This window comes from Taurulus bubalis (genome assembly GCF_910589615.1).
Source record: "Taurulus bubalis genome assembly, chromosome: 17".
Classification (NCBI taxonomy): domain Eukaryota; kingdom Metazoa; phylum Chordata; class Actinopteri; order Perciformes; family Cottidae; genus Taurulus; species Taurulus bubalis.
The window spans coordinates 4,990,644-5,011,938 of NC_136605.1; the positions used below are offsets into that span (position 1 = coordinate 4,990,644).

General features: G+C 47.4%; 2 protein-coding genes across 2 annotated transcripts; one reads left to right on the top strand and one right to left on the bottom strand.

Moving 5' to 3' along the window:
• Positions 1-24: 24 nt before the first annotated feature.
• Positions 25-4,270, bottom strand: txn2 (thioredoxin 2). The gene is made up of 4 exons (XM_079232737.1): positions 4,222-4,270; positions 2,836-3,113; positions 1,619-1,742; positions 25-845 (listed from the first exon to the last, which is right to left on the bottom strand). Exons 2-4 carry the CDS (start codon positions 3,111-3,113, stop codon positions 729-731), a joined length of 519 nt encoding a protein of 172 aa, XP_079088863.1. The 5' UTR covers positions 4,222-4,270; the 3' UTR covers positions 25-728.
• A 9,988-nt stretch (positions 4,271-14,258) lies between these two features.
• Positions 14,259-19,427, top strand: LOC306749487 (CCN family member 1; the record flags this gene model as incomplete). Its single annotated transcript, XM_079232791.1, has 5 exons — positions 14,259-14,312; positions 15,909-16,125; positions 16,748-17,179; positions 17,700-17,878; positions 19,122-19,427. The coding sequence occupies exons 1-5, from the start codon at positions 14,262-14,264 to the stop codon at positions 19,425-19,427; spliced, it is 1,185 nt and encodes a 394-aa protein (XP_079088917.1). The 5' UTR covers positions 14,259-14,261.
• Between the last annotated feature and the right edge of the window lie 1,868 nt (positions 19,428-21,295).

Here is a 21,295-nt window from a genome sequence, read left to right on the forward strand (position 1 = left end):
AACACAATTAAAAACACAAGAACATCTTCTGACTCCTTTATTACTTCACTTGGTCATGTTCCCGGTACATAGAGTTCATTTGAGTAATAAACTAAACCAAACTAGTATTTGCAATTCCCACTTGACTTTAGTCAGGACACACACACACACACACACATACCTTCCTCTCACATCATTTAGGCAGAATGGTGTAAAGCGACCCATGTGTGGCTTTCGCCATGCTCAGAGAAACGCCACCACCTTGTGGACAAAAGCAGGAACTACAGGTTAACACTCACAAGGCTCATTCGGTACGGTCAGCTTTTTAAGTTGAATCCTACCCGCCTGCTAAAACAAAAACGTTCGTCCCTCATGTTTCACAGTACACGTACAGTGCGGCGGCGGCGGGGTTTCCATTCCGCTGACTTTTTACACTTATACGCATGAAGAGCCTGGCTGCTCTCGTGAGGAGTAGAGAGCCGTCACATTACTGAAGAGAAACGGAAACCACAACAAATGGAAGCAAACACCCATCTATAGACAAACAAAAAATGATAATAGAAAGAGACAGAGACAGAAGCATTGACGCAAAGCCGGAGCAGTTCGTCTAGGGATGGGTGTGAGCATTTGATCATTTGAGTGTTTGCCACCTGGGTTCGTGGCTTGGTTTTTTTAAACCGGCTGACGATGGCGGCCGTAATCGCCACACACACACACACAACTGACGGCGGTGAATGGCAGGGTTGGGGTTATTGTCCGAGGACCTTGCCAACAAATGAGTCCAGCTCGTCGTCATCTTTGATCCCCACGAAGTGGTCGACTACGTCCCCTCCCCGTATGGCGATCACCGTTGGGACGGCAGACACCTGCGAACAGTCGTCATGTGTTAGAAGACAATATTGTGACTCAAACATGTATCAACATGAATCCTGTTCAACATTTACTCAAACCACATTCCATCTGTAGTCACTTAACAGCAATCCTCAAAGTCAAAACCGCATTCGGAAGTATCAGAAGTAGAAATAACATTGAAAATGCCTATTTCATACACATTCTGACCAGTGGAGTTTCATGACTTTAAACCAAATTTCCATGACCAAACATTTTGTGAAATCTCGGTGTAAACATGAAAAAAAGAGCGTCTTTCTTTTAAAAGCATATTCATTATTTCAAACTCAACGTAAATGAACGTCATGAACACATGAATATAACACATTTACATGACTTTTCCAGGCCTGGTAGTAACCATTTTAAAATGACTTTTCCAGCTTTTCCATGCCCGTAAGAACCCTGTAATTTTAATGTAAGATATATATAAATCTGATTTTAACAAATGTGGCTGTAATGCAGTAAAAAAAGAGAAGAAATTCAGGAGGCCCACTGACATTTTTCCAATCCATAAATGTAATTTCAGATATTCACAATTTTCATTCTTCGTAGGAAAATGGTCGCTACCTTTGCCATTGATGCATTTGATGAGGTTTTCAAGTTCAGATTTCGGCAATTGCATTTTTGATAATCGGCTCCTTACTAGGAAATACTGAAGTCAGCCATTTTGCCAGATTACCTTTTTGTCCATAAAACCCCAAAAGTCTCAATGGTAGATTCAACAAACGGATTGGGTGTCATCGAGTCTCACCCCGTACTCGATGGCCAGGTCTGTGTGATCGTCTATGTCGACCTTTGCCATGGCAACGCGGCCTTTATGTTTCGCAATGGCCTTCTCCAGCCTCGGCCCAAGGATCTTACAGGGTCCGCACCACCTGAAAAAACAAAAACAGACAGAAGCAAAGACTTAGAGTGAACCACAATGAGATACTTGAGATGTTTAAACATGGGTCAACCAGGTCAAATGCTTCTCACAGTTCACTTAATGTCAGAACCGATCAGCTACGAGATCGGACCACAATTTAGCATCTGGGTGTCACGGACCATATATCTGGGGTTCTGCTTCTCATCCTCAACCAAAAGAATGGAGGTTAGGCCGCCTCACAATTCCTTGCGGAAGCAACATTTAAAGAGATGCGCCTTTGGGCATTTCCTTTGGGCTCTAAATGTTTAGTATTGATGGTTTTTACAGCGATGTGCATCATCGACATGACACCTAATCTGAGTTGATGTCGCAAGCATCCCGACTGTTTGGATCTAGAAACAGTTCTATTGGACAGAGTATATATCGTAGTGTTGTGCAACCTCACATTATTAGAGAGGGGAATACCCCCGGGTCAGTTATTTATACGCGTTTCTATTTTTAACACTGTATGTGACCCCTCTCGTCATTTAAAGAGGCAGGGCAGCTGGAAAACAAGCTCTTTCCCCCTGAGCGCCTAAAACATTTCCCCCCCTTTAATTTAGTGCTTATAGTGCAGTGGTTCTCAAACTGTGGGGCGGGGGTGAGATGTTTTGTCTTTTTTAATAATCCTTTATTAATCCCAGAGTGGTGAAACTATTCTCTGCATTTTACCCATCCTCACACATATCTGCACTCATTTTGTTTGGCGCAAGTTGAACGTTATTATCTTATACTCAGTGCAGAACAGGTCATTTGCAGCCACAATAGGCAATTTGTTTGCCAAATAGGAGTTATTTTTTGCACAGATAGGATTGTATTTGCACTGTTCTAACAAAGTGATTGCACATGTTTTTTGAGTTTTTGTTTGATGGAGCAATCTGGTTTACTTTATTTGAAAAATCACAGATGGAGGAGTCACAAAAATTCAGCATGGACCATTTTGTTAGAATTTTGTTGGGGCATGACATTGTTCTTCCTCCAAAGTGGGGCGTGACAGAAAAAGTTTGAGAACCACTGGTATAGTGTGACAGTCGCTTACTACCAGCCGTCCCCGCGCTACTCACTGTGCATGGAAGTCAACGAGCACGGGCAGCTCGCTCTTGATCACCCGGTCCGTGAAGTCCTCGTGGTCCTGAACGTTGAAGGAGACGCCCCGGCAGGAGGTGTGAGGGAGGGAGCGAGGCAGAGCGTGCGAGGGCGAGAGGAAGGACGCCCGGGTTGCAGCGGACTGCAGGGAGGAGGTGGCAAAAGAAGAAGAGGAAGCGGCGGAGGATGCTGGGAGGCAGTGGATGTCTTTCGCAGAGAGCGTCCAAATTCTGCGCACTAGCAGCCTGTGAGCCATCTGCGTGAGAGACGTTAAGAGGGAAAGCACAGAGGGAGGATGTTGGGTCATAAGAGTTTGGTGTGATTTGAGGCCGGCTTGACGCATACGGCTCCTGTCCCCACAAGAGGAAGCGAGGCGGTATGCTCACAGCCAGTCTGCGTGAATATGACACGGCACCACCAAGCTACACAAACACTGCATTTCAGAGAGAAACGTATGGTGTAAGATGTGTTTTTTATTTTATTGAAACATGTATAAACTTGTAAGTCCACGTGGGCCTGTGCTTAACGATGTCACGGCTTCCCATCATAATAAATGTAATATCTTTGGGCTGATGGACAGACAAAACACCTTATTGATGAATCTAAAGATTTTTTAAATCTCTCTCTCTCTCTCGTAATAATTTTCCAAATACCTAAGCCAAGTATTGAAATTGTATTGTTTTAATAAAAGACAAAGCAAGTATTCACAATTAAGAAAGTGTGTTTTTTGCTGTACAAAAGACAAGCCATTCATGGATTATTATCAGACTTGTTGCAGAAAAATATTCTGTAGATTATCCACATACATTACAGTGACGTCACTGAGATACTTTACTGTCCCGGGATGTTTTAGGAACATGTCTGTGGCTCGTGAGAAAGTTTATTCTGTCACGCGCTTCTTCAGTGACGTTATAAAACCAACTGTCACGTCAGTAAGAAGTGAGGTTAACACCACGGACAGCTCGTTAACTCTCTCTAACACAGCCATGTTGTTGTAACTCTTATGAACACACTAACGCAACGAGGGTGGACCAACAGCCGAGCTAGAAAAAAATAAAACACTCACTGTTTTCTTCGTGAATATTAAACAGAATAAAAATAAAAACGAATAGCTCGTTGTATCCGCGGCTTGTAACGCTTGCTTCGTTTCTACCGACGGCTCGTTGGCCCCAGTAAGTTAACCTACGTTACGTATGCCCGTGCCCTCTTCGTCCTCCCTCCTCTCCTCCTATCCTACTCTCCTAACCTCCTCTCCTAACCTCGCCTCACCCGCCGACAGACACACACTCAAACCGGACAGTCAAAAAGTGAAGGTCCCACCCTGCATACGTGAATTACAGCCATACCGCGCTCCCCGTGTTTACCTTGCTGCTTAGCTGGCGGTGATCTTGGCCTTGGCTGACCACTGAAGTACTTCCGCCTTCGGTTCCGCAGATGAGAAGGAAAAGAGGCTTTATATTGCCTGTTCAGGCTGCAGTGCCGCGAGTAGCGCCCTCGCATGGCCACCCAGGGAAGTGCAGTTTGTGCAAGAGACACAATGGAGGGAAAATACATCTTTGAAGACAGTTTACAGGTATTTATTTTGTCAGCGGAGAAAAGTAACCAAGCACATTTATTAAGGTGCTATGTAAGCACCGTTTTGAAGTACTTGTACTTGATCATTTCCATGTACTTTATAGTTCTACTCTACGACAATGCAGTAGTATCAACATGATTTACTTCATAAGTAATCATTAGAGTTATTCTAAATACTTATTTACACACAAAAAAAATACTTTAGTAGAAATATACAAGTATTATAAGAAAAATGTAGTCAAGGTAACCAAAAGTAAAAGTTTTTGGCCAGTCACTGACTTATAATTATTAATGCACACTATTGATGCATTAACATAACTTTAGGTGGACTTAATTTCAAATGCTTTATATTCTTTTGGGTAGTTAAATCTATAACACTGTTTTATACAGTGATCACATATGTTGTTTGTTACAATGTTATTACCTTTTTTCCCTGTGAAAGGGTTTTTACTATCTTTAATGGGGGAGTTTTTCCTGATCCGATGTGAGGTCCCGGGACAGGGATGTCATGTGTACAGATTGTGAAGCCCTCTGAGGCAAACTTGTATTTGTGATGTTGGGCTATATAAAATAAACTGAATTGAATTATTAGAACATGAATTATCTAAGTATCTAGAGCTGTCAAATAAATAAAGTTATATTGAAGTATAAAGTAGCATGAAATAAAAACACTCAAGTAAAGTACAGCACTTGAGTACATTTATTTAGTTACATTTCGCCACTGCTACCAATTTACAGTGAAGTATTGTAATTTGTACTTCACTGCATGACTATAGTCACTGTATAGATTAAGACCCCTGAGATCCGCTCACTGTGGCCTGTTGGCTGGGCCCCGTTGCTTCTTCGAGGAAAAAAGTCGGTAGCTGCTGCTCGGTTTCAATAATGCTTTATTTCCACATATATACACGTTAATATGTCTCTATGCTTGTATGTGTTAGCATTGTCTTTGTGAAGCACTTTGGTGCAAAACATGTTTGCTATAAATGGAATAAACTCAAAACTTAAGCTTGAAGATTTGACATGAAAGAACATGTGATAAGTGATGTATTTCATTGGTTGGATCCAGTATTCTTCTGTAAATTAATATCGTCCCCTGCCCGCCATCAAGTCATAATTCATTGAGAAGGACTGGGCGATGGACCGCGCCTTTCATGTCCGAGGGGGCAGCGGGATGAAAGGGAGGGACGGTGGGTGGGCTGTTTGGAATAGAGATGGGTGTCATCCTGGGCTCAGAGAAGTCAGACTCCCTCCGGAGAGGGAGGACACAAGTGAACCGTCAGACGGGGAAGATACTCCTCGAGGGAGGATGAGCCCAAAGTCACGCTGGTAAACAGGACCAGACGATGAGGACAGGAGTGCGGAGGAGAGGCCTCGGTTCTTTGAGTCAATTCTACCAAGAGGCATGGTAATTTGTCAGACTCCCTCTGTGTTGTGTGGCTACTCCATTACAACTGCTCTGTTGTCTTTCTTTGTTCACCCTCACTTTGGATCCAAACTCTTTTGAACAGGAATGCGTAAAAGCGTTGCGACGAAAGTTGGAATTTCGAGACCCTCTCTCGTCCTTCGGCCCCCTCCGCTGTTTCACAGCATCGGACCGCCTGGCCTCTCTGCCGGTCTTCCCCCACACCGACGACTCCGCTCTATTTTTTGCAGGTCCAGAGCGGTGCTGCCTGCAGGTGGACACCCCATCGACGCTTTGGATGTGCACGCCTTTACGGACATCCAGATAGGCAACCATGCTGATCCGATTGTGCGTCCACTCTCAGCGTTGAATGCCCCTCAGCCTGAAGTGGACTCAGACCTTCACACAGGAGCTGTGTTCAGGTCAGGGGGTTTTGCCGCCACACGTTCTACAGCGTCAGCGAGCACTCAGGAGGTGCAAAGCGAGCAGCAGGACAGACAGCTGCTTTCTCACCTCTGTCCACCCGCAAGAGCCACTGGCAGAATCAGAGGCAGGCAGGGCAGATGGGTGACTCCGCCGCAGACATCAGAGGATCCTGCGATCAAAGGGAAGCAGCAGCAAAAGGGGAGAAAGAGGAGCTTCAAGGTGGACTGCGCGGGCAAACTGAAATATGCAGCGCCGACACTCAACGAGAAAGAAGAAGATGAGAGGCTCTGTGAGTGGTTACAAAGCCTGGGGGGGGATTCAGTCCCTTCCAGCGGCCAGCGGGGGCTATTTGCATCCAGACGCAGCGGGGTGAGCAGAGAGCAAGAGACAGCAGCGAGCCACAGGCGAGACAGACGCCCCCATTTCCTACCTCCCCTCTGTGAGCCGGGCTCCCTCCTACACCTGCCTCTCCTGCTCCCTGAGAGCTCACCTCTGCCCTCACCCTCAACCAGCGCCTCCCCAAACCCTCCCATCCACCAGCTACCTGTGCCGCTGCTGCAGCCGCTCTCACCCAGGAGGAAGTGAGATGCTGTGGGCCGGCCGGAGAGGGGAGGCCACTGACTACTGATCTGCGTTTGTGTCTTGTTATGTTCCAACTGGTTCTTGATTTATCTCTATATCTTTTCTTCTTTCTGACTAAACCTTGATTACATGCCATCTTGGTTGTTCCCCTCAACAAAAAGTTGGATTAATCAAGTGGTGGACACAATAACATGAACAACAGTACAGTCTGATGCAATCTGGTTTGTTTTTACCTCTGTGAAGATGTTGAGGTTTTGTGGAGTTCTGTATTGTGATGTTTTTTTACTTTGAAATGTTTTAATTTTCCATACAGGGGGAAAACAACCTAAACTGTTTGCATTAGCCCATGTGAGGAGACCACACCAGACAGGGTTACTTGCACCTCTGCAGTAGCCGGAGGCAGGATTATATTTTAAACTACATACTGTATAGCAATATGGAGTCAGTTGTAACGCCTGTACATAATGTGTCACAATTGACTAAGAAGATTAACTAGTTTGCAAGTGGGCAAAGACGTCACAAAAGCTAAAAAGTAGTTGTAGCTAAAAGTATTGGATAAATGGTTTAAATAGAACGCAAAAAGTAATGAATACACACAAGACAGCTGATATGAGTGAATACGCATTACATTAACTAAACGTAACGGAGAGAGCCTACACATTTAAGACAGCTAGGCTAACAGGTAGCCTACACTATTTCGTACGCTAAATGTGATACAAAGGTGAAAAACATTTCAGGTAGCTATTCTAACAGATAGCCTACGCATTTTTGTTAGCAAAAAGTAATTTTAGATAGCCATGGATATACAGTCAAAATGTATACGTTGTCAAAAAGCTAAAATAAGTAGCTCAATAGCGGAAAGCAGTTGAACAAACTAGCAAAAATAAATAGACATTTGAGATACCTTAAATGCAATGCTTACAGTTGAAAATAGTTAGCTTAAAACTAGCTTAATTGTGAGAAGGCAAAAAGCACTGTTGTAGAGGTGTTCATGTGCACGTGTATTAACTGTGGTGCATGAAATGACTTAACAAGTCCCACTTGTTAAGTCATTACGGCGTTGAGAGATATGTTTATTTCAGGCTTCTGGTGTTTGTTATGTCCTGTTTTTTCAGTGTCATGTCATCACCTCTCCAGCAGAGGACGCTGTGCCTGTAACAGACGGGAGGCAGAGGGGGAGATGTTTATTAGACTGTGGCCGTTGGGCCCAAACAGAGCGGTGCTCTGTGTCCCTGCTGAGGTGGGATCTGTGTGTCAGGACCAGAACACACCGGCCTCAGTCCTCCTTACCGCTCGCCCTCGCGTACCCCTCCTGCACATGTTTACCCTCGAACGCAGCCCAAACTGTTTGTGAGTGAGGCTCTTTTTTCAAGGCCTGCCCGCCTCCCCCCCGGCCCTCTTTGCGCCAAATAAACATTGCACCGGAAATTGCAGGGATATCTGGGATTTTTGAGGGGTCCCGGTGGAAAGGAGGAGAGGGCGAGAACAAGGGTGCTCTCTGTGACACCTCGGAGGTGAGGGGAGGGCGAAGACACGGACGGAGGCGGAGGAGGAGGAGGGTGGGATCCAGAGGGTAGGGCGTGACCTTGCCTTGGGTGGTTAGCAGGGTGGGCAGCATCAGCATATCCACTGACGAACAGGTACAGGTGACCCAGTTTCCTTTGACCCCATCGGGGCCCGGCGTGCGTGCTAAGGCTGACCTCGCTAATCACAGAAGGCCCCGACACCCGGCTAAAGGTGGAGAGGAAACCGTCCTCTGTGACGCAGGGCAAACTGTACCGCGTGCCTCCGAACAGGCGATGACCTCCCGGGGTCGTCGTAACCGCTGCACCTGATCGCGCCCATCTTGGCTGCAAGAGTTGGGAATACAACAGCCATTGATGAAGCCGAGGCGTCGGGACAAAGCACGCATGAATGGCAGGGTGTGTGTTCTTTTGACTTTACAGCCCCACCACCACTACCCGCCTTTGTGTGTGAAGTTTTGTCCCAGCTCACTCCCCATAAACCCAGGCTCCTTTAATTGACAATAACATCCCGGTGGTGGAAAAGCACGCAGCTTAAAGCCTGTTGTTGAGCAGTTTGAGCCAAGAAGATGGAAAATTACAGCTGATGACCTTGTGTTTATCTCAATTAGTGTGAAACTCTATCCACAGCGATTTTGCAAGTCCTCATATGTCCTTTTTCTGGTCATCTTTTTTTTAAATCTTGTGATGCCTCCATTTCTTTCAAGGCTTACCACTGGCCTGTAATTGCGATATACTGAGATTGGTGTTCCTTATGTACACCATGCCTTGATTATAGTCAATTAGGCCCAATGCAATATATATCTATATATACATATATAAATACTGTATATATATATATATATATATATATATATATATATATGTATGTGTATATAAATACATGGGAAAACAAGAATTGCACAAATAGAAATTCAAACGAACGCTTTTCCTCATCTGTCCTTGAAGGTTTGAGGCCTTAAATATCTTAAAAGGCAAAGCTACACACCGATGTTTAGCTAGTTTACGTTCGCAGCCACACGTCCGGATGAGAGGGTGAATGTGTGAGGATGAAATGTAGAAAACACCGACAGGAGCGTTTGATGTGCTGACGCAGACACGTGTCCGGGATGACACACCTGACAGCTATGTGAATTTATACGCTTCCGGTCTCCTTTCCGCCGCAACTCTAAACCGATCCGTGTTTCAGTGTTTGGGAAGTCAACAGTGGAGTTCCTGTTCTCGGTTTAAAAATAACTTTGTGACTTAAATTCCTCGCGCCCTTCCTCTCATCCTTTCTTACTGGCATTCTCCCTCTTCTTGTTTTTCTTTCCTATTTCTTCTGTTTTTGGAACAGGCTGTGCCCTCTCTCTTTCTTTCAGCCACCTTATATCGGTCCATGAGACACACACACACACACACACACACACACACACTCATACAAGCACATATACTCTACATACACACGGAGAATGAATGGAGAAACATGTAGGTGACAATAACAATGATGATTATAACAAAAACAAATCTACTTCACTTTGCCAAAGTGGTTGTCTCCTTTTTAAAAACATGTTTTATTTATTTCATTTTCAGAAAGAAGAGCTGTCAAAGCACAATCACAGACAACAATGAGGCGTTCATAGAACTAGACGACTATATACCTCCGCCAACCGCTCATGTTTACTTCCACACTTTATCATTTTATCCTATTAGATATTTGTGTGATATTACCATAATGAGCACATGCATTTTTAAGTTATGTGACAGTGACCTTTGACCAACAAAATCGAATCAATTCCACCTTGAGTGGACGTTTGTGCCAAATTTTGAAGAAATTTGCTCGAGACGTTCCAGAGATGTGAACGGAGCGGACGGACAAACAGACAACCTGACAACGCTCATGCCGGCATGGAGACATTAAAAAAGTTAATAAACAGCATAATAATAACAACTAGTGGGACAAAAGAATATAGGACACAGCAGACAAAGTAATGGTCGTTTAGCACGTTAGCATGCTGCCGTTCGCTAATTAGAGTTCAACACAAAGTACAAGCGAGGCTGATGGGAAAGTCAGCAGAAGTGTGGTGGCGCTAGCAAAGCAGCGCTAGCAAAGCAGCGCAGCCTGCGACAGCTGAAAGCTAAATCATTGGAAAATACGAGAAAGAGTGTGATCTTTTTCTTTTTTTACTTAGAACGCATTTTTTTGTCCTCTGCATTTGGCAAAAAGCACCTTTATGAACCAGCTGCCTTTTCATGTAAATGCATTCTATTGCAAAGTAAGGCTGAAGCGAAATATATTTTTTAGGGGTCATTTTTTTCCTTTATCTAATATTGATTGAAGATAGAGACAGACATTGAACAGTGGATGTTGAGCTTATGTGGTGCTCACCCTAACCATTAGGACACAGGACACCCACAGAGTTTAAATTTAGGACGAGAAAGCACTAAAAGGCCGTCCTACGCTCTCCCGTAAAAGTCAGACAAAGACAAATTACAACAACCTTCCCCTCTTGTGTGACCCCCCGCACACACACACACACACACACACACACACACGCACACACACACACACACACACACACACACACACACACACACACACACACACTCCCACAAAGTGACAACAAAGACACCTGTCCCCTTTCATCGGAGGAGTCTAGAGGGATATTTCCAACGGTGGACAGAGGAGGAAGCTTACACTGCCATGACATAACAAAACGTTGCCGTTTTAAGATGTGCACGTGTACCTGTGCCACATATTTATAATTGTGTGTGTGTGTGTGTGTGTGTGTGTTTGTGTCGCAGCAGGTGTGGCAAGCGGCCTCTGCCAAACAAATACTCCACACCTGCCCTCACGGACACACAAAGCCACTTTTCTGTGTGCCATGAAAAGAATCCCATGTGAAAAGTGAGCTGCTTTTGTTGTTCCACCGTCTCTTGTTCTCTCTTTTTCCTGTTTGTTTGTTTGTTTCTTCTTCTCACTGCCTAATATTTCCCTGGCTCCATGCATGTTCACCTCTGTGTCCCTCAGCCCGAGTCTTGTATTTCCACTGACTTGTTTTTTTATCTGTTTCTCCCCTCCATCACCTATGACTCTTTCATGGTAGCGCCATGGAGCTTTTCCAGCGAACTCCTAAAGCAGACCCGTGTCACTTCGACCGTTGACACATTCTCCGTCAGCTTGGGGCCGTAAAGGTCAGCGTGCGAGGGAAACCTCCCAAGTCTCCAGTATCCCCGAGAGCTAATGAAAGCCTCCACTCTGGTGTGTTGGAAAACCCTGCATGTTTGTTTATTATGTCTAGGATGGAAGCCACCGAGAGACCAAAGTGGAAAAGGACACCGCTCTTTGATGAGTCAATGGAACTTCAAGATGAATACGAGAAGGGGAAAAAACAAACATATTTCTCCCTCGATACTGGGCTTGTTTACACGGGCCGCGTTACATCACCTCCGCACACTGACGGAGAGAAGCGGTTTGTGTGGGAAGAGGATGGAAGTTTGGTGAATACATCATTTTGCTCCCTGTGTAGGCCTCTGTGTGCGTGTGAGCACATTCTGTACGCTGCATACGGTGTGCGCTTTGGGTCAGTACAACCATTATCGCTACAATCGAGCTTGAAAAATAGATAGCCGGCAATGAAAAAAAATTAAATTTCAAAAAAAGCTATTCTGAAGGTATTTCCAGAATCCTCAAAGATTCCTCTGCCGTCTGAATGAAAAAAAAATCTCAACAGTTATTTGATGAGCTGTTATTACATTTGGCACGGACGTAATCACTTTGCAGACTTTCCTTCTCGCGCCACCATCAGGTCCGAATTCTAGTTTTTCTAACACTTTCGTTTATGACCAGATACCGACAAAGCTAACAACGTTCCCATCAGCTTTAGCCGTGCTTTGTATTAGGTGCTAATCAGCAAATGTTAGCATGCTAACGTGCCCACAGACCAGCCCCCCTCCCCCCATATTATTATTAGCTTTATTTTCATTGGTTACTGGATTACATTTCACCCAGATACAACAGATACGTTTTTTCTGATTGGCTATTCGTGTAGCCCATTTCTTTGTTTTGATTGGCTGATGAGTGGCACCTCGCGAAAGAACTCCAGGGGATTCGGGGGAGACGTGCTTGATTCCTCCATGGTGAGGGCAGCGTGACCAGGTCATGTTTGCACACTAAGTAGCCTAGAGGTTTTTTTCATTGTGAGAAATACGATGTGTGGCGGGAGGGCGTGACTTAAGACCGAAATGCGTGACAGTCACGCTCAATGCGTGACACTTGAGAGCCCTGGTAAACAAATAAAAGAATTAATTTAATTTAGTTTGATTTACAACTGGAAAACTGTGTTGAAAATATGTGTTATTGTGCAACAGACCCAGGTGGTTAGAAGATTCTGAAAACATCTTCAGGCCAACTGTCTGGGTTGCATCTAACATATGAGAGGCACAGAATGGAGCTGCTTGTGTGTTGGCTTTTGTACGTGCTCATCGAGTGCCTTTGGAGTGTGTTTCTGATATGCAATCAAGAGTATGTGTTCAAGAGGTGCGCACAGTTGTGTATGTGCAACACCAGCAGACTGAACGCATCATCATGTGACCATTTGGTGAAGTGCCGATTTATGGAGGATGAAGGGGGCGGGGTGGACGACATTTTCCCCGTTAGCACAAATAACCGCATGTCATCCCTCTGCTTAATGATACATTTTAGGGAAACTGCACTCGCAAAACAAAAATTTAACCACCCACAATCCCTCTCTCGCTGAACCTCAACAGGCTGCCCCCATGCCTTGATGCAATGAGCGAGTAGATGCGGAATACGTATTTAAGCCTCTCACACAGAGCATCAGTGTGTGCGTTAGCCACCAGCTCAGGTAGTGCAGATGGCTGGTTTCCTGTGTGCGTGTCTGCGGGGACGACGGGAAGATTACCCAGGCGGTGCTCACCTCCGCTCTGCAAAAAACTTCAAACCAAAGTGGACAAAATTCTCGTCTGTTTACATGGGTTAGCTGTTTGTGCTTGAAGTGTGTGTGTGTGTGTGTGTGTGTGTGTGTGTGTGTGTGTGTGTGTGTGTGTGTGTGTGTGTGTGTGTGTGCAGAGAGAGGTGGCCTGGGAACCTCTGAGTAGGTAAAAGGGATGTGGGGGCTAAAGACAGGATATGGAGGAAGGAAGAGAGAGCGACCAATTGCGCGGGAGATTATCATAACCATTTTCCACATCACTATGCAGTCATAACCCGTGCATGTTCTTTATCTGTCCGGCTCTTGTTTAAAAGTATTTTTATAAAACGGGGGGAAGAAAAGTCCTCGCTGTTTTCCATGGCCGGTCCGGAGTATTAATGTATAGCACAGGATAGCAGCTGAGTATATTTATTTTACTTTTCACAAAGCAGCAGCCCCGGGACAGAGGAATGCGTGTGAAACGGACTTTAAAGCATCAAAAATATTATTTTCGCTCAAACATAAATAAATAAACACCCAGAAGCCAGGTCCTCTTTGGAATGTAGTAATTCTGAATTTTTATGAATGAGTGCATTCATGCTTGGCCACGCCCCCCTCAGCTCTCTCCCGTGTTGGAGCTCCAAGCCCCCCCCCTCCCCCCCCAGCCTCCCCTCCTCGTCGGGATACCTTGGCCGCGCGTGCCTGCCTCCTAATTGGTTGAAGGAAAGGTCCGGGGTGGGCGTGGCCTCCCTAAAAAGCACGGAGGCTGATATAAAACACAAGCCTCAAACTTTGATCGATGAAAATGTACAAAGTGATGGGAGAGAGTCGAGGACCGTCGCCATGTCGGATTTAATCTCTGTGGACAAAAGCTATTGTTTCTGGAGGATTTATTTTCCTGTGATATAAATTGTTTTTTTGTGTGTGTTTATTTTTTTTATTTTTTTACATCTTCTCCTCTTCTATGGGAATCAGCTGACAGCATGGGGATACTGCTGTTATTCGCCGTCTTGCAAGTGGTGACAGTCGGCTTGGTAAGTGCGTGATAAGTTAGTTCTCTGTCACCATTTTTCGCTCCATGCGGGAATAAAGACTCACGTGCACGCGCGCTCCACTGCAACAGCAGCGCGAGCGGATTCGAGTTCCACGCTGTCGCCTTTCTCGCCTCCAGCCTCTGGCTCACATCCCACCGTCCAGCTGCACACGAGTGATAATTCACCTGCCGTACACTTAATGTCTCCTTCCGTGACTAAATGCGTGATGTGCGTGTGTTTTTCGTTGTTGTGTAGAATAAGTCGTAATATCTGGTGTCTTCCAAACCAAACCGGGGGTTCGGGGAACACCAGAGGTCCTTGAGGGATGTCTCAGGGGGTCCGCGGGAAAATAGAGTATCTGGCTAGTTCAGGGTGCTCAAAATAAAACATACAAACGATATACAAATACTCCAAATACTAGCCCTGCACTGAGAATGTCACAAGTATTATTGGCTAAATGTACTGCTCATACTGAATTAAAGGTGAGTGTTGTACTATATTATTGGATTATTGTTAACCGATGCATTAATGTATTTAATTGTACTGTTGTCAAGGTGCTGTTGTGTAGTTTATTCTGTAATAATGCGTGCGTCACACGTGTTGTATGTAAATCGGTGATCTATGAAGTATTTTTCGTGACCGAAGCTGTCAAATGAAATCAAGTTTAGTAAAAAGTACACTTGAGCAATGTGTACTTTACATCCACCCTCCGTTCCTATTCCTACACCTCCACGTCCACAGGTTAGACCCTCACTAAAATGTAAACATACAGATGAAACGTGTTGAGTATTTGAAGGGTTTTCTTAACCCCCCCCCAAAAAAACCTTCACCAATTCACCCTTTTACAAAGTATATGCACATGAGCTTCCATCTCTCTGTGGGTCCAAAATTACCCCGCGGTAATGTTACCCAACAGTGATACGAATGAGATAAAAATACACGGATGAACTCGCTGCACACTATAAGTGTTATGGGGCTTTTAGTGAGGGGATGTTTGGAGTGCCAGGTCAATGCCAGCGACGCGGCGCTCAAAATGGACAGCCATTGTCACCGCATTGCGTAATGTCACATCCTCCTCACCCACACGGGACCCGCGGGAGACCTGGCCCGGGTTCAGACGGTGGCAGCAGAGTCGGGATCCCTTCAGGTGATCTGACTGTGGACAGCCAGACTGGCAGATCTCTGTGATCTAAATACCTGCTTGGAGTTGTTGGAGTGGCTTTAGGGTGTGTGTGTGTGTGTGTGTGTGTGTGTGTGTGTGTGTGTGTGTGTGTGTGTGTGTGTGTGTGTGTGTGTGTGTGTGTGTGTGTGTGTGTGTGTGTGTGTGTGAGACTTTGGGGGCAGAGACCGTACCTTTCATCCCGGCTCGCGCGGCGAATGCCAAGCGGAAGGCGACAGAGGGTCACAGATATCCCTGCGGGGCTCGGGGACAGTGCTGGGTATTCAGCGAATGCTTAAGCCTCGCGCACTTTGAGGAATTTCTGTGATCTGCGTAACATGAGTCAAACTATTGTCCTGCTCGGTTCCCGTGCTTCCTCACATGGACTAAACTAAAGTAACTAAAGTGCTCGCCATGTCCCCCTCTTTCCTGCGTAGGTGACCGGCGGCTGCCCGGCGGCGTGCGAGTGTCCGGCGGCAGGCCCCGCGTCCTGTCCCCCGGGGGTCAGCTCGGTGCCGGACGGCTGCGGCTGCTGCAAGGTGTGCGCCGCTCAGCTCAACCAGGATTGCCACGAAGGACGGCCCTGCGACCACCACAAAGGCCTGGAGTGCAACTACGGCAACGACGTGGGCCGCACCCACGGCATCTGCAGGGGTGGGTATAGCACAGAGGTGGCGGGAAAAGGCTGGAGGAGAGAGAGGGGTGAGGGAGGGTCAGACGCAGGGGGGAGCTTTTGGGTTTAGATTGGGCGTCGGGTTTTAGGGTTTAGCTCGGGGTTGAGCGAGGGAATGTGTAACTTCAGGGTGGGGATGCTGGCTTCCGATCCAAGCGGCTGGGGTTTCTCTTTGATAAGGGGGCTTTGGGTTTGAAGCCCGTGCCACGTTTAAAAAAAACAAAAACTGAGCACCTTCATGAGCTGCGACTGAAACCCGGCCAACTCCGGGGATTTGTATAAGTAGATCAGTGTGTACACAAACTGCACAGCGGTATTTTTATTTTATATGTTTGTTTATTTGGGGGTGTTTCTATATAAAGGGGGAGGTATCTGTGGGGAGTCCCACGAAGGGGCAGGACGTTGTAAACAAGTCAAAAATTCCTTTCAGATCTAAGAATAGAGCTCGCTTCATAAATCTGGATATAGTGTGTCCCTCGCTCTCTCTCTCCCTCGCCACTTCCTGTTTGATCTTTCTTTCCGTCACTTAACTGTTTCAAAAAACATTTGAACACGTCTACTTCTTTTGACCAAACTGCCCCCGTCTTCTTCCTCGTCCCTCAGCAAAGGCGGAGGGCCGCTCGTGCGAGTACAACGGGCGGATTTACCAGAACGGCGAGAATTTCCACGCCGGCTGCAAGCACCAGTGCACCTGCATCGACGGAGCGGTGGGCTGCGTGCCGCTCTGCCCGAGCCACGTGCCCCTGGCGTCGCCCTCCTGCCCCGCGCCGCAGCTGGTCAAGGTGCCGGGCCAGTGCTGCCTCACCGTCGACTGCCACGGGGGAACCGCGGTCGTGCACCGCCGACCCCAGCCGCCGGCCTACCCGCCTTACCCCTTCATTCCCTACCCGGCCTACCCCTTCCCGAAGTCTTACCCGAAACCCTACCGGAAGCTGTACCCCTACAAACCCAAAAAGGAGAAGGACGCCCTGGGCAACGAGCTGGTGGAGGTGGGGCGCAAGTGGGCCAAGGCGCGCGGAAACAAGCACCTGGCGGGTGAGCGAGAGGGTGCCGCCGCGTGTCGCCTCAGAGTCCCGTCTGTTTCCTCCGCGCAGTAAAGCATCATGTTTATGTTTTAGCCATTTTAGCTCGCGTTGACGCACAAACGGCCTCACTGTGAGCCTTTTCCTCTGCATCTACGTGTGTGTGTGTGTGTGTGTGTGTGTGTTTGTGTGTGTGTCAGCATTTATGTGAGGCTTGTTTTCCACTGGCTCCTTGCACACCAGAGGTGCTCTCACACAGCACATACCTCTGTCACCCAGCTTTCCCCTCTCTGTAATCGCCCTCTCTATGCGTCAGTGTTGCCTGTTGCAGTGAATGAAGCTAGTGTGCTTCGCATCTCCGGACCTCTCCTTTCCCCTCTCTCTCCCACCGGCCCTTTCTCTCCCCGGGCCCCCCACCCATCCTCCCACCCCGCGGCTTTACTTTTAGCCGATGTCGCTCCTCTTTCTCCGACTGTCCATGCTTTCGCATCGCCCATCGTCCTCTCACGCGCCCTCTGTTTCATCTCTCGCAGCCTGGAGGCAGGTGGATGACCAGTGTGTGGTTCAGACTACTTCCTGGTCCCAGTGTTCTCGGAGCTGTGGGATGGGCGTCTCCTCTCGGGTCACCAACGACAACGCCCGGTGTAAGCTGATCAAGGAGACGCGTCTGTGCAACATCCGGCCCTGCAGATCCATGTCCATCCCCGTCAAGGTGAGGACTGTGTGTGTGTGTGTGTGTGTGGTGGGGCTTTTTAAGATTCTCGTAAAGGGATGGATAGACGGCACCATGCCGAGTAGATTCAGCAAATGATTGCTCTTAAGGGGTCAGATTGGTATTAATATCACTGCTTGGACACAGACCCCCGCCCCTGGATCCCTTCTCTGTTGCTGGAGCCCTTTCTGGTCCATTCGTTCTATTCACGGTTCTGTTGCCGTGTGGGGAAACTTCCTCAGCAGGGTGACGACGGAGCCCCTTTAAGACCACGATTCCTCTGCTCGTGCTCAGGTCATGGTTGGCCCACTGCTTAAACGATTAGTCCCAAATTTTGGGGAAATACCTGTAATCACTGTCTGCCGCTGGAGTATTGATGAGAAGACTGATACCACTCTCATATCTGTAGGGTAAAGATGAAGCCGCGGCTGATTAGCTTAGCTTAGCACAACGAATGGAAATGTGGCGAAACTGCTAGCTCGTCACCTTGAAAGCACTGAAGCTAATCAAAGCTGTAGATCTTGTTTGTTTAAACCTAAAGTGTAAAAATTACATGGTGCCATTTTACAAGGGAGTGCTGGACTATTTCTTTGCTTCCGAGTCTCTGCTGGGTGCCTGGCAACTGCTCGGAGGCAGGAAGTAGTCCAGCAAATGCCACGCTTTAGTCACAATTTTTAGAAACACAATTTTTTTTTTTGTTTCCAACCCAACAAAAACTTAATTTCCTAAGAACTCTCCCCTGGTTTGTCTGCGGGGGTTCGGAGGTCGCCCACGCCGGACCAGCGACGCTGCGGCTGTCAGCTGCACTCTGCTGGCTCTTTGCTATGCATTTTGAAGAGCACTTTATTCGCCCACTGTGTCGCTCTCTCATCTCTCGCATTTCAAAACACAACACCCTCAAAAACACTCTCGCCGTGAGGCTGATGGGTTGTTACGCACCTGTTCCTCCCAATGTTTGCGGAGCTGTGGGTGTTAATGTGCGTCAGTGTCAATCCTTAACTATTGCCGGCATGTTCCTCTCTCTCCGGCGCTTTGTTTTGTTCCCCCGCTCTGTGATTAACTACATTAACTTTGTTTTTTCACGTCCAAGGGCTTGAGCCATGAGTCATTTAATTTAGCTGGACAGCGACCTGCATCACAGCTGCACCCGAGAAAAAGATGTTTACTTGCATGACAAATGTTCTCATGCATTAAAAACTGAATCCACTCTTTCCGTCTTCTGTCCCCCCCCCCCCCTCTGCAGAAAGGAAGGAAGTGCTCCCGCACCCACAAGGCCCCCGAGCCCCACCGCCTGTCCTACGCGGGCTGCAGGAGCACCCGCCTGTACAGGCCCAACTACTGCGGCGTGTGCCGGGACGGCCGCTGCTGCTCGCCGCGTCGCACGCGCACCGCCAGCGTGGCCTTCGGTTGCCCGGACGGCGAGCGCTTCAGCCGGTCCGTGATGTTCATCCAGTCCTGCAAGTGCAGCGACGAGTGCAACCACCTCAACGAGGCCGCCATGCCGCCTCAGCGGTGGCTCTACGGGGACACGCACAAGTTCATCGACTAGCGGTGTCGCCCCTTCCTCCCCACACCTCCCACCCCGACCTACATTCCCTCACAATTAAACTAAAGACACCAACTTCCCCCATAGTGGTCCCCCATTATAGAATAGCTGTCCTGTAAAGTGTATCTTTAAGTAGACGCAAGCGAGGTGAACAAGTCGAATCATCTTATCTGACATTATTTCGGGAGGAACGGGGAGAAGGAGGAGGATCCGACGGGAGCAAAGTAACCAGCTCCGGCTTTAGTGTAGATACAGAGAGTTGTTTCTGGCCCGGCCAGACGGCGACAGACTGCGACAAAAACCTTTACGGAAAACGTGGACGCAACCAGCCGCCATGTTGCTGCCGTGCACCAAAAATGTCCCCTGAACACTTGAGACTTTAGTTGGGGACGCTGGGGCAAGAGCTGATGCTGACACGCTGACACACACACACACACACACTGGCATAACTGATTCACACCAGTCACAGAGTAACAGGTCCGGCCGATAAGGGAGCTGGTCCGGCGTTGCTTTGGAGTCAAATATGAAGAAGAAAAAATCTGTGCGTTCCCAACAACGCAGTATTGATGAACCAAATGAAGACTTGACGGCGGAAGATGGAGGAGCATCTCGGATGTCTCTCCCAGGAGCGCAGCTCGTGTCTTTTTATGGTATTTATTCACTGGTATTTATTGTTGAGACAGACGCAAGGACACGGTGGCTTGCCACCAGGGAAGGGCGGCGCTGCTATGTTTGGAGGGCCAGCGTGGCTGAATGGTCGGCGGGGTGGGGGACTAAACAGCTGAGAGCTGTCAGCCATGAGAGGACTCCCACAGATCCGGGGCTTGAACCCTCCCCTCAGGGTCACATTGGAGGTCACAGCGGTCAGAAAGCTGCATCTGATGGACGATGGAGGCTTCGGTAGAAGAGGTATGTACTCGGGGGAAAAGACCAGAGTTGAACCCGATGGGTCGAGGCTTTGTACGCATTAGTGTGGAATATGTGAACACGGTTGTTTACACAGCTGGACTCATCCCATGCCTTTGCCTCCGCGAGAAACTGAGGCATTTAGCAAGCACCAGAAGAACAAGCCTGGGATTCTGGCGCCGAGACGTCGACCGCCCGATTCTGCGCAAATTACAATCCTGACTGTCGACGACGGCGAGAGACGATCGGCCACTCTTAAAAATGTGCAGAAAAAAAAACGCGGAGCGCGCTGACGTAAAACATGTAATTTGTGACTTGGCGGGCGGAACCACAGGCGCCCCGGGCCTGTAATAGAGCGGCACGCCGGCTCGGAGAAAACTAAAACGATAAGTCTGTGCTTCTTCCATGTTTTCAGTGGCGTCTGCTTCTGAGGAATGCTGACGAAGGCTGCGGCTACTGGACGTCAGTCACAACTTATTCCCTAGGACATTTTTGGAGGAGGGGGAATTCAGTAGTATTCTGTCAAAGTCCTTTGGCGTGACTGAAGAGCCCAACGCGTCTCACTTAACTGGGACTTGGGTTCAAGTTTGCGCACCTTTACGACGGCCCGGATTCACGACCTTTGATCTCATGGAAAGGTGACAGAGGGACTGAATACACATTTGAAATGGGTAATTCTAAAAATCATTTGACCGTTTCATCATTGCAAAGATGAGAAAGTGGTTTAGATTTTTTTTTCTCCTTCAGTTTGCTGTGAAACTGGAAAGTATTTGCATTTTCTACCATCTTGGCTACAGTAGGCTTATTTATTTTTTTTTGCCTAAACTTTACATGACTGTAATTGTTCACCATGTTGCTATTTGCCTTTGTAGACGCTGTGGTTTTGGAACTGTATGTCTAGTTTTGATAAGGACACTAGAGCAGCTATGTACAGATGCATCGTTACCTTTGTAGTTCTCTCTGCT

Bases quoted from the DNA above. Each gene is read 5' to 3' on its own strand.
- txn2 (XM_079232737.1), bottom strand. From the start codon at position 3,113: ATGGCTCACAGGCTGCTAGTGCGCAGAATTTGGACGCTCTCTGCGAAA. The intron at 1,743-2,835 runs GTGAGTAGCGCG...TTGTTTTTTCAG, and splicing joins CTCGTTGACTTCCATGCACA to GTGGTGCGGACCCTGTAAGA. The intron at 846-1,618 runs GTGAGACTCGAT...GACTGTTCGCAG, and splicing joins ACCTGGCCATCGAGTACGGG to GTGTCTGCCGTCCCAACGGT.